The sequence below is a fragment of the Schistocerca nitens genome, chromosome 5 (genome assembly GCF_023898315.1).
Source record: "Schistocerca nitens isolate TAMUIC-IGC-003100 chromosome 5, iqSchNite1.1, whole genome shotgun sequence".
Taxonomy (NCBI): Eukaryota; Metazoa; Arthropoda; class Insecta; order Orthoptera; family Acrididae; genus Schistocerca; species Schistocerca nitens.
The window spans coordinates 630,343,015-630,357,818 of NC_064618.1; the positions used below are offsets into that span (position 1 = coordinate 630,343,015).

The 14,804-nt window shown below is 44.9% G+C and overlaps 1 protein-coding gene across 1 annotated transcript in view; it reads right to left on the reverse strand.

The window, feature by feature from the left end:
• LOC126260627 (mucin-2) overlaps positions 1 to 14,566 on the reverse strand; it is a 165,573-nt gene extending 151,007 nt beyond the window's left edge. The window contains exon 1 of the mRNA XM_049957966.1: positions 14,336 to 14,566. Within this exon, the coding sequence (XP_049813923.1) occupies positions 14,336 to 14,566 (231 nt within the window). The remainder of the gene's footprint in view (positions 1 to 14,335) is intronic.
• Positions 14,567 to 14,804: the final 238 nt, after the last annotated feature.

Below are 14,804 nucleotides of genomic sequence, written 5' to 3' on the forward strand. Positions count from 1 at the left end.
GGTCTCCTTCACAGATGAACCACACTTTCCTAAAATTCTCCCAATAAACCGAGATCGACCATTCGCCTTCCCTATTACAGTCCTTGCATATTCATTTCATTTCATATCGCTTTGCAACGTTAGGCATAGATATATAATTGTTGTGTACATAGTTTCACGTAGTCAGCGCGTACACATCTTTCCCACTAGAGCGCGCCCCGCTAAGCACAACAGCGCAGGCGCAGCGCCCGCCGTCTCCGCACTACGAGAGGGCGCTGCCATAAAGACGGACCAAATTCTGCTTCCGCCGATACGCGTATTAATATGTAATGCAGCCAATGAGATTGCTGCTAACGTAGAACCTTTTCTCCTCGCGGATCACACTCGCGCAGTGATACATGAACGCTCGAGGTATTATAACGAGTGTGCAGACCTCCAATTAGTCAGTCTGCATTAGTCTGTACCAGTCTGCATTAGTCTGTACCAGTCTATAGTCACGTTTCAGTCTGCGCCTAATAAGATTATCATATTCCGGTACATAGCCATGAAGAGAAATGTATAGACACTTTGTCAAGTATCAGAGATATGTGAGGATAAGATTAACGTACCAAGACCAAAGGAACTTCAGATTGTCAATTGTAAACAGCATCCAGAATCAAGTTACGTAATATCTATGATTTTTATTATTTTAATAAATGTGTGTGAAAATAAATTCTGTTTAAAGTTGGTCACCGTCAATCTGCTACTCTAAGCGTGCAAGTGGCATTTCTATCGTCTGACCTAACGGCAGAAGATAAACACGCCACGATAAGACCACGAGACATATTGCTGACACTCGCCTACTTCGTTAGAGCGACAAGTCAAATAATCTGATGGTGTGTGTACCGACGGTCTTACAGTACGCACACAACAATAATCGACGTGACTCCGTCGAGCAGTACACAACTAATGCTACAGAGCGATGTTCGCCATGGCAAAACTGCGGGCTTCACCAGCCTTAATCCATTATTATCTACCTTCATTCTCCCCCTGACATGCAGCTCTCCAGCTCAACAACTACTACTCTGCAGGGTAGGCAGTTTAGAAAAGACGAATAGGCATGGGTTACTAGCAAAATTGAAGCTGTGAGAACGGGTCGTGAGCGCCGACTGTTGAGGTCAGTGGGAATGAGTGTTAGGCAGCGTTCTGAGGTTTGAGTCCCTGCAGTGGCGATACTTTGTGTTTATCCATTATAGACATGGGACATGATATTTAAATATGGAACTAGTCATAGGAAAAAAATTGTATTATGTTGTTACAAACGTGTGCAAATATGCTGGATGCCAAGACTGAGGGTGTGGCTGCCTCACTACTCGAGACACCAGGTGATAAAAAGAAACACTGTTAGCTATGTGTGCATGAGAGAAATAAGACAGCCGGTATAGCCAGTTTGATTGTATGGCGGCGACCTGTCTTCTAGTGCAGAAACTTCTGGTGACAGCCGTACATACCCCGTCAGTCCAAAAAGTTTCAAGACCGGATTAATAAAGAATTGAGAAAAGTTAAGATGGTGGTTTCAATGCTTCAGATGTCTTAAACAGTCTTCTCTCACTTGAGCACAATTCAGAGAAATTCTACACAACCATGTGAAACTGTCGGACAAGTCATTTGTTTGGGGTGTTGTACAACTCCCCCGCCACATTGGCTTGATATCGTCTGTATCGTAGAAGTATGGGCCTTTCATTTGAATTTCTTCTGTCATTTTGTGGTAGGTTCGCCTTTATATCACAAAGTCTCGCTACTCGTTTTGTGTTTTAGTCAAATCGCAGCAGGCATCCGTGCATCTGTCTTTATTCGGGAGTCAAGGTGAGTAGGACATACTTTCCACATAATTTCCTCTCCTTGAAAATATTCTGGAGAATGTGCTGAACACTTGATTTAGGGACTCGATTTGTGACATAACTACGCTGACTCAATAGAGCCGTGCGCCCACTGCTTAACACGGCCTGCTCGCAACTGAATGGTCGAACGCTCATCTGTTGTATAAAAGCTGGCAACGTAGTTACTGCGCTGACGTCATTTCTACGCCATGAATAAAATCAGTTTCAGAACCTTTTGAACCGTCGGCGCAGCTATCATACACAGTCCTCATCCACATCCAGTTCGTTTATCGATGTACTTCACATATCCTAAAAGTACGTCAAGTGACACAGTGTTACCAAGATAACTGTTAGTGCATTGGTTATCGCCGCGCCTCGTGTTGTTTACATCTACGAGCATCTGCATTTACATCCTTACTTTGCAAACTTCTGTCGAGTCCCTGGCAGATGACACTTCCCACTGTACCAGCTATTAGGGTTTCTTCCCGTTGCAGTCACGTATGGAGCGCGGGAACATTGGCTGCTTGGATGCCTCTCTGTGTGCTGGAATTGGTTATTCTAGTCTTCGCGATGTGCACTCGAGAGATACGAGGGGGGTTTAGTACAATCCGAGATTCTTTATTTAAGCCTGGTTGTTGAATCTCACTCATGCTCATACATTAAGGATAACTGCAAAAAATGGTTCAAATGGCTCTGAGCACTATGGGACTTAACATCTGTGGTCATCAGTCCCCTAGAACTTAGAACTACTTAAACCTAACCAACCTAAGGACATCACACACATCCATGCCCGAGGCAGGATTCGAACCTGCGACCGTAGCAGTCGCGCGGTTCCGGACTGAGCGCCTAGAACCGCTAGACCACCGCGGCCGGCGGATAACTGCAGAATATGGTGCCGCACAACGTGACACTACACAAAACTGGCGCTAATTGCATAGGCACAAAGGGAACACGCACGGCACAGATATGTAAGTCCACGGTATTGGTGATAAGTTGAGAAAACCGTCCCGAAACACATGTGCTACAAAACGCCACTGTTTCCTGCACATGTACCTAGACATCAATATGGGATATGATCACCATGCGCACGTACACAGGCCGGCATACTCTGGATCAGGTAGTCGAGCAGCTGCTGAGGTACAGCCTCTGGTTCCATAATTTTCTTCCTTTTCTTTTATTCCTCACAAAGTTAATCGATTAATTATAAAATTTAAATATATTCAAACAGTTTGAATACGTTCAGTTAGTATATTCAATATAGTTACGGTTAGTACCCTTCAACGCTAAAGAGCTATTGGCCACCACATTGTAGCACATTGGTGAAATTTTTGCAAGAGACGCCACTGGCCATGCACATAGTTTAAGCAATTTGAGAAATACAGATACCTACCCAAAGGTCACAAGACTCGGTGTCATCTCTGTAAGATTCAGTACAGAATTTGCAAATTTGCAGGTGAGTAACCCCATATTTTTAACAATAAAACATCATAGATGACACTAACAAAAAACTGTGCCCAGAGGTGGAAAGAAAGCACAGGTTACATAAAGCTATAAGCAAGGTACCAGATGTGTACCGTAAAACTATCGTCCAGAAAGTTCGACCTCTATATGTTGTGCAGTCCTAGAACATATCCAGAGCTCAAATGTAACGAGGTATCTCGAACAGAAAAGACCTGCTCCATGTCAATCATCGTGGATCCCGAAAACGTCGGTCATCCGAAAACCCAACTCTGTCTTTTCTCACATAACATCCTGAAAAGTTAGTTTCTTTATTACTTTCCATGATGACTGGAGTGAAGCTCTCCTGAAAACCATGGATCAAGGCAGTCAGGTAGATGCAATATTTCCAGGCTTCCGGAAAATGTTCCCCTCACAAGGAGAAGGCCTAAGACACAGCCGAGTGATTCAGCTCACGTTTGGCAGGTCGCTCGTGTGCCATGAACTCGAAGATATTTCGGCGCACTTGCTACCTTCTTTCCCGTTTTTGAGAAAAACCACCCCTAACGTTCATGACGCGCGATCGACTCACAGCTGACGGGATCGATAGATAATTGAAAATTGATCCTTTTTCGTTGTAACACATGAGGTGAGCAAACGCTTATTTTCTGAGAAAGCGAGAAAAGGAATTTTAACGAATGCCACTTATGTAGTCATAAGGTAAACGCCCTGAAGCAAAGCAGCGCCGACCGAGCGGCCCAGGCAACTAGCCGGGAAGCGGAGGACCTGGGTTCACTTCCTACACACTTTCTGTAGTTTATTTTTCTAGTCGATTTCAGTGAGTTACTTTTTTGTTACATAATCGTATGGCTACCGCGCCTGTTTGACATCTGTCGCTTGTATTTTCCTCATACTCTACATGTAACTCTTTAGAGAGCGGGTAAACTTTTCCTCTGGCCCAATCAGGCGAAATGTTCTAGAAACCTGAAAGGGGGAATTTACCTGCTTTTGTTAATATAGTTTAAAACAAATTTGCGAGCCTCGTCCCACGTGCACGTGTTGTTAGATTTAGATTAGAGAAGATCTACCTAAGTCTTCAAATGTCGCCTTCTTCTCCTACGATATATTGGAAAAGAGCCTCTTCAACAGGTCATGTAAAAAAAAAAAGAGCCTTTCATACTAAAAGGAGGTGGCATTTTCTACGTTTGCTGAATTAATTTTATTTGTACATGGCTAGTTTCAGGCTTTTAGGCTAGTGTCAAGTGATTTTGTGGTGCTGCAAGAGAAAACTATGCCTTGCACATTGAAATCTCAGCGTCTTTAAATTTCTTTTTTCCATTCGTTTTGGTTCAGAGATGCTGTCATGCTGGATGATAGATTGGCATTTAAAAAGGTATAAAACCTTTTTAAAGGTAGTCAAACTAACAAGACAGCATTAGTTAACCAAAATGAAAAGAAAACGTAAATTTAAAGACACTGATATTTCAACATGCAAGGCATAGTGTTCTCTTGCAGCACCACAAAATCACTTGGCGTGGAAAGCTGAACTAGCGATGAACAAATAAAATTAATACAGCAAATGCGGAAAACTTCACCTTCTTTTAATAAACTCATTGCTGTTGTACCCACTATGAAAACAAAAATCCCACCAAATTTGCTTGTACACTCGCTTTTTCGACGATCATCTATAGTCTTTTGACTTATAAGAGCAGTAATCGCAAATAAACTGAGAATATTAATTTCACATATATAAACTGAACTGTTTGAACGTATTTAAATTTTGTAATTAATTGTTTAACATTGCGAGGAAAAAATAAAATAAAATTAGTAGCAGTGGGAATCGAACTCAGGTCAAGGAATTAGGAGTCGTCACAGCTAGCCACTTACCCACAGCCCTGTTACTTCAACTGCTGCTAATAAGCTCCTCATAATCTACACTTGGACAATACGTTAGACGAAATTTCAGAGAAAAATACTGACCTGGTGTTGTGAGCAACGTAGCACTTGTAGCGCCAGAAGAAAAGACGTCTGATCAGAGAAAGCGGAGTCAAAATCGGACAGCTACGTACCTTCTCTGAGTTGATCGTAGCGTCGCTGGCCATCATTTCAGCACTCGACACTGGTTTCTAGTTATCACAGAGAGAGAGGAAGAGAGAGAGCTCTACGAAACATGTTTTCATACTTTTTATTTGCAAACCAGCACACATTCAAAGAAAAAGGGCGTAGCGCAATTTCGGCTGGCATCCGAAGAGAAATGGCGTAATTTTATTGCGGCTTCCTGCTCGCACTGGAAGAGAGATATTTACAGTGTGCTGTAGCGCATTAGCACATGATAACCGCGCATGACTACAGTAAAGTCCTCGGCACACCGGGCAAATTTGCAAACGTTGACGTGGTGCTCTACGAGTTTTGTGACGTCACTTCCTGCTATTTAATGTTGAGGAGCCATTTCGTCCTGTGAGACATAAAAAACTTCTGCGATATTTTGCGCGACCTGTCACGTAAAGTAGAACCAACAGGAAGCAAGAATGCTTTGTACATCGGAAGCAGAAAGTCTGAGACCCGCAAAAAGCAAGAGGTCATATTGTGCATGTCTTGTTCAGTAGAAACCGATATTAGGTGGGTTTTTATGTTATAGTTTAGACCCCATGAATATACAAGCTGCGACATCGTCGCGAAAAAAACAGTGACCCGTATGTGTAATACGTTTCCTTTAATTTACGGCTATGGTCACAAACTTTTTGTTTGTGACCACAGACGTAAATTAAAGGAAACTTATCCCATGATTATATGCTGTTTCTAAGCACCAGCACAAAGAATGTTACGAGAATGAATCGTTATTGATATGATTTATTTTAATGAACTACGGAAAACGTGCCGGTCCGTGTTGCCGAGCGGTTCTAGGCGCTACAGTCTGGAACCACGTGATCGCTACGGTCGCAGATTCGAATCCTGCCTCGGGCATGGATGTGTAGTTCTAAGTTCCAGGGGACTGATGACCTCAGAAGTTCAGTCCCATAGTGCTCAGAGCCATTTGAACCATTTGAACGGAAAACGTAGTATTGGTGGTTAAAGAATATTATTACCGCGTTATAACTCGTGAGTTGTCAGAGTAAGCCATTTTAAGACAATGGCACATTAAACATTCATGAAAAACGTGTCATTCTTGTTAGGATTTGTTATGATTAAATGTAAATTACTAACATATCGTCGATTACAGCGTATAGAAGACAATACATATATACCAAAGGCTTCAGCCTAGCTTAGTCTTTGGAGGCACCACATTACAGTGGAAGGATTAGGACAGTACAGGGTTTGAGTCCTGTTGTATCTAACATTTTCTTTGCCTTCACGGTTTTCGAAAAGATTGTGCGCCATTCTTAGGAAATTAATAGAAATGATTTCTGTAATAGTTGATTTTATGTAAATATAACTGTGTTCCCTGTCGGGAGTCAATATGTTCGGTTTGGTGAACTTTTATAAGCTGATGTTCTCACAGACCCAAACATGTATCTTTCCTCTCCGTCTTGTTACATGTTCACGGATACTGAAGTTTCTATTCATGTGTACTACAGACACAACAACATAACTAGCATATGCACAAGGCAGGAAATGTACGTTTTAACTGAGCTAACGTAGGAATTTTAGGCACGTCTGTTTTCGTGATCAGACTGTACCGTTTGTGAGCCAAATGAAGCCGACAACTCCGCTCGAGAGGGTTGAGAGTGCAAAATCACAACTAGCTCGTCACGGACATGGAATACCGCGTTTGCTTGCAAGTCAGCTTTAACTGCTTCGTCCTGCGTGCCGACGACTTATGGCCAGTGCCTTACGCACAAGTGACGACAATGGAATGTTCATCATCGGGACTGTCGCCGCACGCACTTTACCGCGTACCCTCTCGGGCGACCTGCTACCTAAGCGCGGCACTCGGTGCCCGCAGCTGACGGAATGGAAGCGGCCGACCCGCAGCCGTCTCTGCCCTGCCCAGCTCCCACACGTTAATTGCCTGCGGAGAAAAACAAATCACGAGTCCTCCCTCCCCTCTTCCCAGCCAGGCCCAGCACAGCTTTTAATTACGCGGAGGGGAGGGGGAGGGTGTGTCGGTGAGAGGCAGCTTTCAGCGAGCCTCCCCTGAAGCGTGGCCGCGGCTGAAGACTTCGTCTCGTCTCCTTCCTCTGCGGCCGCACTCGGGCAAATAACCAGTAAAGTCGCGCGCGCTCAGGACTCCAGACGGAATAGCCAATGTCGGCAGCTTGCAACGACGCCGACGGCTAATTGGCAAAACAGCCTGAAGGGCTTCAGGTCGCCCGGAGCTTTAAGAGAGCAACTCCCGTTTTCATCAACGGCTTTCCACGCCCTTCAGAAAATATTTACCTCATGCCGTGCTACGTAAGGTTTCTAACGAGCGAGGTAACGACGTTTGGCGGTGACGAGTGATTCTGTTAGAAGTGCATTGCCTGACTGGGGAATGGCTTTCGGGGCGGTCAACATATCTTTGCACGGACTTGGCTAAAGAGAAAACGCAACGCTATCCGTAGGAATTTTACCTACCACAGTCATGGACCAATCTATTATTCTACCTGCGGCAAAAGAGTCTGTTTTCTTTGTGGAAACTGTTGCTATCTTGGAGGCCATCAACCCTTTCATAATTAAAATTTATTTTTCATATATTTTGCTTAATGATACACTTTAACTACCATAAAATACGTATTTAAGTTGACCGATTTGGAAAATCGCTGCCGGGGGTCAGATGCGTCCCACGAACCCAACTAGTTCCATGTTTTCAGATGAATATAGGGTTTTTCAAGGAGAAATTTTTAATTTTAAAATGGTTCAATTAGGATGGCAGTTGTGGAAAAAAAATACAACAAAAATGGTTAAAATGGCTCTAAGCACTATGGGACTTAACATCTGAGGTCATCAGTCCCCTAGATTTAGAACTACTTAAACCTAACTAACCTAAGGACATCACACACATCCATGCCCGAGGCAAGATTCGAACCTGCGACCGTAGTATCAGCGCCTAGAACCATTCGGCAAATATAACAAATCAGTACCAAAACATAATTAGTTTCCTGACAATGAAAAACGTGAAATAGGCCTATCGCACACAAGATTACATAACATTTGAAGATGGCTTTGATTTGCCACACACCAATGTTTTCTACATTATATGAACTTTTCTGGGGCATATACTTCCCACTACATGCAAATTATGTACAAACCAGCTGAATTACTGAGGTCTGTGGTAATGGTTCTAAACAATGTCTATGACTTGTAAGAAAACATAATAAAATTAGTTACTTCAGACATTCTGGGGTCGGAGAAGAAGGTGATACGGTTGATTTTCGTGAAACAGACGTACTGTGCCACATATAAACACAGGCCGCCCCAGTTGATCGCTCACAGCCTTCTGTATGCCCATCCCGTGGTCCTTAGTATTTTGCTCCAAGTTCCGAAAGCATCTCGCTACATCGTAACACAATATGATATATAGGTGACCCAACGCTCAAGAGTGTGTATTACTTTAGTGAGATATGTGTGTCCCAACAACCACGAAAGGGTTTAATATTGCGAAACCCTATCTTCCATCACCTGCATAATGTTCTCCGATTGCGTAAGCGCTCTGGAATCAGTATCTAACGCTCAACTGGGCAAAAGGACCAACAAACGCACAAGTCCGTGCCGCCCACTACGAATGTGTCAAGCGAGGGAAAACCAAGGTGTTCATTATAATATATTAAAGCTATTTGGAAGATATTGTTAATGCTTCAACTACGCAGCGTCCATAATCAAAAAATTTTTACTGAGTAGTGGACTTCAAAAATAAAAGCACGTAGAACGCTCCCGTGATACCTAGAGAGTAGGAAACTAATAAAAAAATTCCTACTAAGGTACTATTAGGTAGGTAAAATACTAATAAATTTCACTCACCATGAGTAACAGTATCTGGTAAGCTAGCGGTGTCGCCATATGCCAATGGTGATCAAAACACAGGCTGTTCTCTTTTTTCGATCTGAACATGACTTGATTTTGTAGGTAGATTCAGCCCGTATATGCTTTTTCATTTTAGTTATGTTTTCTTGCTTCCTAGCGTGAGTCTTTATCTACTAACGGGTACAGATTGCAACTGATGATGCAGCTAAAATGCTACGAAAGCTATGATGCCTATAAATAAAGGACTTAAAAGGTAAAGCGGTCTTATGTTTCCAAAATTTAAAAACTGAATTACAAAGTATATTATTAAACTTCTATAACAGGGCTGACCAGAGGTGACAGTTTGAAAAGAGTTCAAAAGTACATCACACTCTCCTACTAGAAGAACCGCAGAGCGCCAAAATTGTAGTGCAAGGCAGCGATTAGAATATACAGGGCGAATCACCTAGAGCTTGTACCGCAGACACTGAGTCAATGGAAAGTACTATTGATGTGCGGATTTCACAGAATGAATTGGTAGTCAGGGGCTCATATTGTTAGCCAACAAACAGATTGTAATAATAATTAGAAAGTATATTTTTGTGGAAACACGCACTTCTTTAAATGGCGCAATGCCTATTGATGCTAACGAAATAAAAATAGGTTAAATTAGAATTTCAGTAGTGTTTGGTGCCGGATTCTAGAGCGAGTCGTTTTCAAGATATAGTACTCTGAAAAGTTCCCGCATCAACACCTGTTTGTGTCATTCAACGGCGTAATTGCTAGGTACGACGTTTTTACGTTTGCTTACAGTATCGCTTGTGTGTTCCTTGAGTACACTGGGACTTGCTAGTCAGACAGCCCAAGCAGTAGATCGTGCGTAGACAATGGCAGTTACTAATGCAGAAAAACCCAACATGCTCATGGTGTGTGTAGAGTGTAGGAAGAATGCAGCTCATTCTTGTACAGTGTATGCGGCAACATATCTCAATAGGCTTCAACCATCTCGACAAAAATTTATCAAACTGTTTAATCAGTTACCTAAGAGTGGTAGTGTAACACCTACAAAATCATAACTGAAGAAAACAAGTGACGACAGAAAGGTGGAAATTAATGTTCTTGCTGTTGTTGCAGTTGATCCGCACATTAGCTCCCGCACAATCGCACGAGGAAATGGCATGAGACAGGCAACTGTCCTATGCATTCTCCATCGACACAGATTTCATCCCTATCAAACCTCTCTCCATCAAGAGCTGGGTGGGAACGATTACGAGAATCATGTTAGCTTCTGTATATGAACATTAAAACAGGATACTCCAGATGTATCACGTATCTTGTTTCGCGATGAAGCCACGTTTACCAATCATGGCCGGGTAAACCGCCGAAACATGCACTTTTGTTCTGTCGAGTGTTGAGAATCCCCGTCGGCTTCGCCAGGTGGGTTTCACCACGCATGGAGTGAGGGTAGTGAACCATCAGCTCATGGGCCAGTTTTTCATAGACGCAACAATGAAGAAGCACACTTATATCCACATCCTAAAACACCAGCTTCCACGGTTGCTAAAAGACGTTCCTGTGCACAATACGAGGAACCTGTGGTACCAACATGACGGCTGTCCAGCGCGTAGTGCACTAAGTACGACAGCATGTCTTCACGAATTGTTTTCAAATCGTTGGAATGGAAACGGAGGACCTTTACCTTGGCCAGCCCATTCCCCAGATTTGACACCTGTAGATTTTTTTCTGTAGGGAAAGTTGAAAGACGCTGTCTGCAGGGGAATACCGACTACACCCGATGATGTGCAATGACATATTACTGCAGCCTGCTCGGGCATCTCCGTTGAAATGCTAGCACGTGTGCGGCAGTCGTTCCATACTAGACTGGAAGCGTGTATTGTCGCTGGCAGTGATCGTTTTGAACACAATCTGTGATGGTCAGTTGTCTCGTTACTGGTTAGAATCCAGATAACTGGTGTATTCCCTTGTCCAGTTCTTTATCGTGTGTTACCAAAGGCATTGTACAAGGGTTGTTGCGGCAACTTTTCAAAGTATGACACCTCGTAAACGACTGCTACTAGAATCCTGGAACAAATACAACCGCCATTCTGACTTACTCTACATCTAGTCTGTTAATGTCAATCGGCATAGTTCCATAATGTTTCCGCAAGAAGTACAGTTTCTATGTACACTGAAGAGCCAAAGAAACTGGTACACCTGCCTAATATCGTGTAGAGCCCACGCGAGCACGCAGAAGTGCCGCAACACGACTTGGCATGGACTCGACTAATGTCTGAAGTAGTGCTGGAGGGAATTGACACCTTGAATCTTCTAGGGCGCTCCATAAATCCGTAAGAGTACGAGGGGTTGGAGATATTTTCTGAACAGCACGTTGCAAGGCATCCCAGATATGCTCAGTAACGTGCATGTTCGGGGAGTTTGAGGGCAAGTAGCAGTGTTTAGACTCAGAAGAGTGTTCCTGGAGCCACTACTATGTAATTCGGGACGTGTTGGGTGTCGCATTGTCCTGCTGGAATTGTTCAAGTATGTCGGATTGCACAATGGACTTGAATGGATGCAGGTGATCAGACAGTATGCTTACATTCTGTCACATGTCAGAGTCGTATCTAACCGTATCAGGGGTCCAATATCACTCCAACTGCACTCGCCCCACACCATTACAGAGCCTCCACCAGCTTCAACAGTCCCCTGGTGACAAGCAGGGTCAATTGATTCATGAGGTTGTCTCCATACCCGTACACGTCCACCCACTCTCGATACAGTTTGGAACGAGACTTGTCCGAGCAGGCAACATGTTTCCGGTCATCAACAGTCCAATGTCGGTGTTGACGGGCCCAGGCGAGGCGTGAAGCTTTGGGTCGTGCAGTCATCAAGGATACACGATTGGGCCTTCGGCTCCGAAAGCCCATATCGATGATGTTATGCTGGATGGTTCGCACGCTGACACTTGTTGATGACTGAGCATTGAAATAACGAGCAATTTGCCGAAAGGTTGCACTTCTGTAACGTTGAACGACTATCTTCAGTCGTCGTTGGTCCCGTTCTTCAGAATGTTCAAATGTGTGTGAATTCCTAAGGGACCAAACAGCTGGGGTCGTCGGTCCTTAGACTTACTACTTAAACTAACTTAACGCTAAGAGCAACACTCACACCCATGCGCGAGGGAGCACTCGAACCTCCGGTGGGAGGGGCCGCACGAATAGTGGCATGACGCCTATTACTGCGCGGCGTCCCGTTCTTGCAGGATCTTTTTCTGGCTGCAGCGATGTCGAAGATTTGATGTTTTACCGGATTCCTGAAATTCACGGCACACTCGTGAAATGGTCGTACGGGAAAATCCCCACTTCATCGTTACTTCGGCGATGCTGTGTCCCATCGCTCTCGCGCCGACTGTAACATCACGTTCAGACTCACTTAAATGTCGATAACCTGCCACTGTAGCAGCAGTAACCGATATAACAACTGCGCCAGACACTTGGTTGTCTTATACAGGGTGTTACAAAAAGGTACGGCCAAACTTTCAGGAAACATTCCTCACACACAAATAAAGAAAAGATGTTATGTGGACCTGTGTCCGGAAACGATTAATTTCGATGTTAGAGTTCATTTTGGTTTCGTCAGTATGTACCGCCAGTTGGCCCAATTGAAGGAAGGAATTGTTGACTTCGGTGCTTGTGTTCACATGCGACTCATTGCTCTACAGTACTAGCATCAAGCACATCAGTGCGTAGCATCAACAGGTTAGTGTTCATCACGAATGTGGTTTTGCAGTCAGTGCAATGTTTACAAATGCGGAGTTGGCAGATGCCCATTTGATGTATGGATTAGCACGGGCAATAGCCGTGGCGCGGTACGTTTGTATCGAGACAGATTTCCAGAACGAAGGTGTCCCGACAGGACGACGTTCGAAGCAATTGATCGGCGTCTTAGGGAGCACGGAACATTCCAGCCTATGACTCGTGAGTGGGGAAGACCTAGAACGACGAGGGCACCTGGAATGGACGAGGCAATTCTTCGTGCAGTTGACGATAACCCTAATGTCAGCGTCAGAGAAGATGCTGCTGTACAAGGTAACGTTGACCACGTCACTGTATGGAGAGTGCTACGGCAGAACCAGTTGTTTCCGTACCATGTACAGCGTGTGCAGGCACTATCAGCAGCTGATTGGCCTCCACGGGTACACTTCTGCGAATGGTTCATCCAACAATGTGTCAATCCTCATTTCAGTGCAAATGTTCTCTTTACGGACGAGGCTTCATTCCAACGTGATCAAATTGTAAATTTTCACAATCAACATGTGTGGGCTGACGAGAATCCGCACGCAATTGTGCAATCACGTCATCAACACAGATTTTCTGTAAACGTTTGGGCAGGCATTGCTGGTGATGTCTTGATTGGACCCCATGTTCTTCCACCTACGCTCAATGGAGCACGTTATCATGATTTCATACGGGATACTCTACCTGTGCTGCTAGAACATGTGCCTTTACAAGTACGACACAACATGTGGTTCATGCACGATGGAGCTCCTGCACATTTCAGTCGAAGTGTTCGTACGCTTCTCAACAACAGATTCGGTGGCCGATGGATTGGTAGAGGCGGACCAATTCCATGGCCTCCACGCTCTCCTGACCTCAAGCCTCTTGACTTTCATTTATGGGGGCATTTGAAAGCTCTTGCCTACGCAACCCCGGTACCAAATGTGGAGACTCTTCGTGCTCGTATTGTGGACGGCTGTGATACAACACCCTGTATAGGCGTTGCCAACCGCAGCGCCGTGTTGTGCCCGTTCACATATGCCTGTATTTGAATACTCGTGCCCATACCAGTTTCCATGGCCCTTCAGTTTATAATTACAACCCGTTGATTGGGTAACAATAAGGACCCCTACCTACCAAGCCATTGTGTAAGAACCGCACCTCAGTGGCACTTTCCATATCCGCAATATTTGCAGTGCAAGTTTTAAGTGATTTACCCCCTTATAGATCGAACTACTGAGGATACTTGGTGTGAGACTCTATAATGACGCTGTCGGCACAGGAGAGAAGATCGTAGCAGGCAGCCTCAAACCAGTCAGAAAACTGACAGAGGAAAGGCTTTATTACACAAAACACAGTAGTCACCAATGGCATCGTCGTAATCATTTTCACAAGAGCAGAGCTGTCTCGGCTCCTCTGGATCGCGCGCACCGCGGTATTCCAGCCGCCCGCTGCCAGCGTCCCAGAGACGCTGAATATTAAACGGAGCGCCAGACAGCCAGGAGGCGGCGGCGCCGCGGCCGTGACAGAGCCCACCGCCTCTGTGGCAGGCCGGCGCGGGCTTCTGCAGCACAGCGCGTCGCCGTGTAATTGCATTCCCTGCCGGCGTAATTATGATAATGCACGGAGGCGGCTGACACGGCGACAGCCGGAAGGCGGAACACAGGCGCAGCCGAGGGGGCGGGCGGCCGAAAAGCCAGATTCGCTTCCTTCAGGGCCCGCAGCTGGGGGGCGATTTGGGTGTGGGGGCGTGGCCGCGTCGCTGAGATATTAGGAGCATACTGCACAATCAAAAGCTAAACGCCCCGTCCACGTACAGCTCAGCACAGAAGGC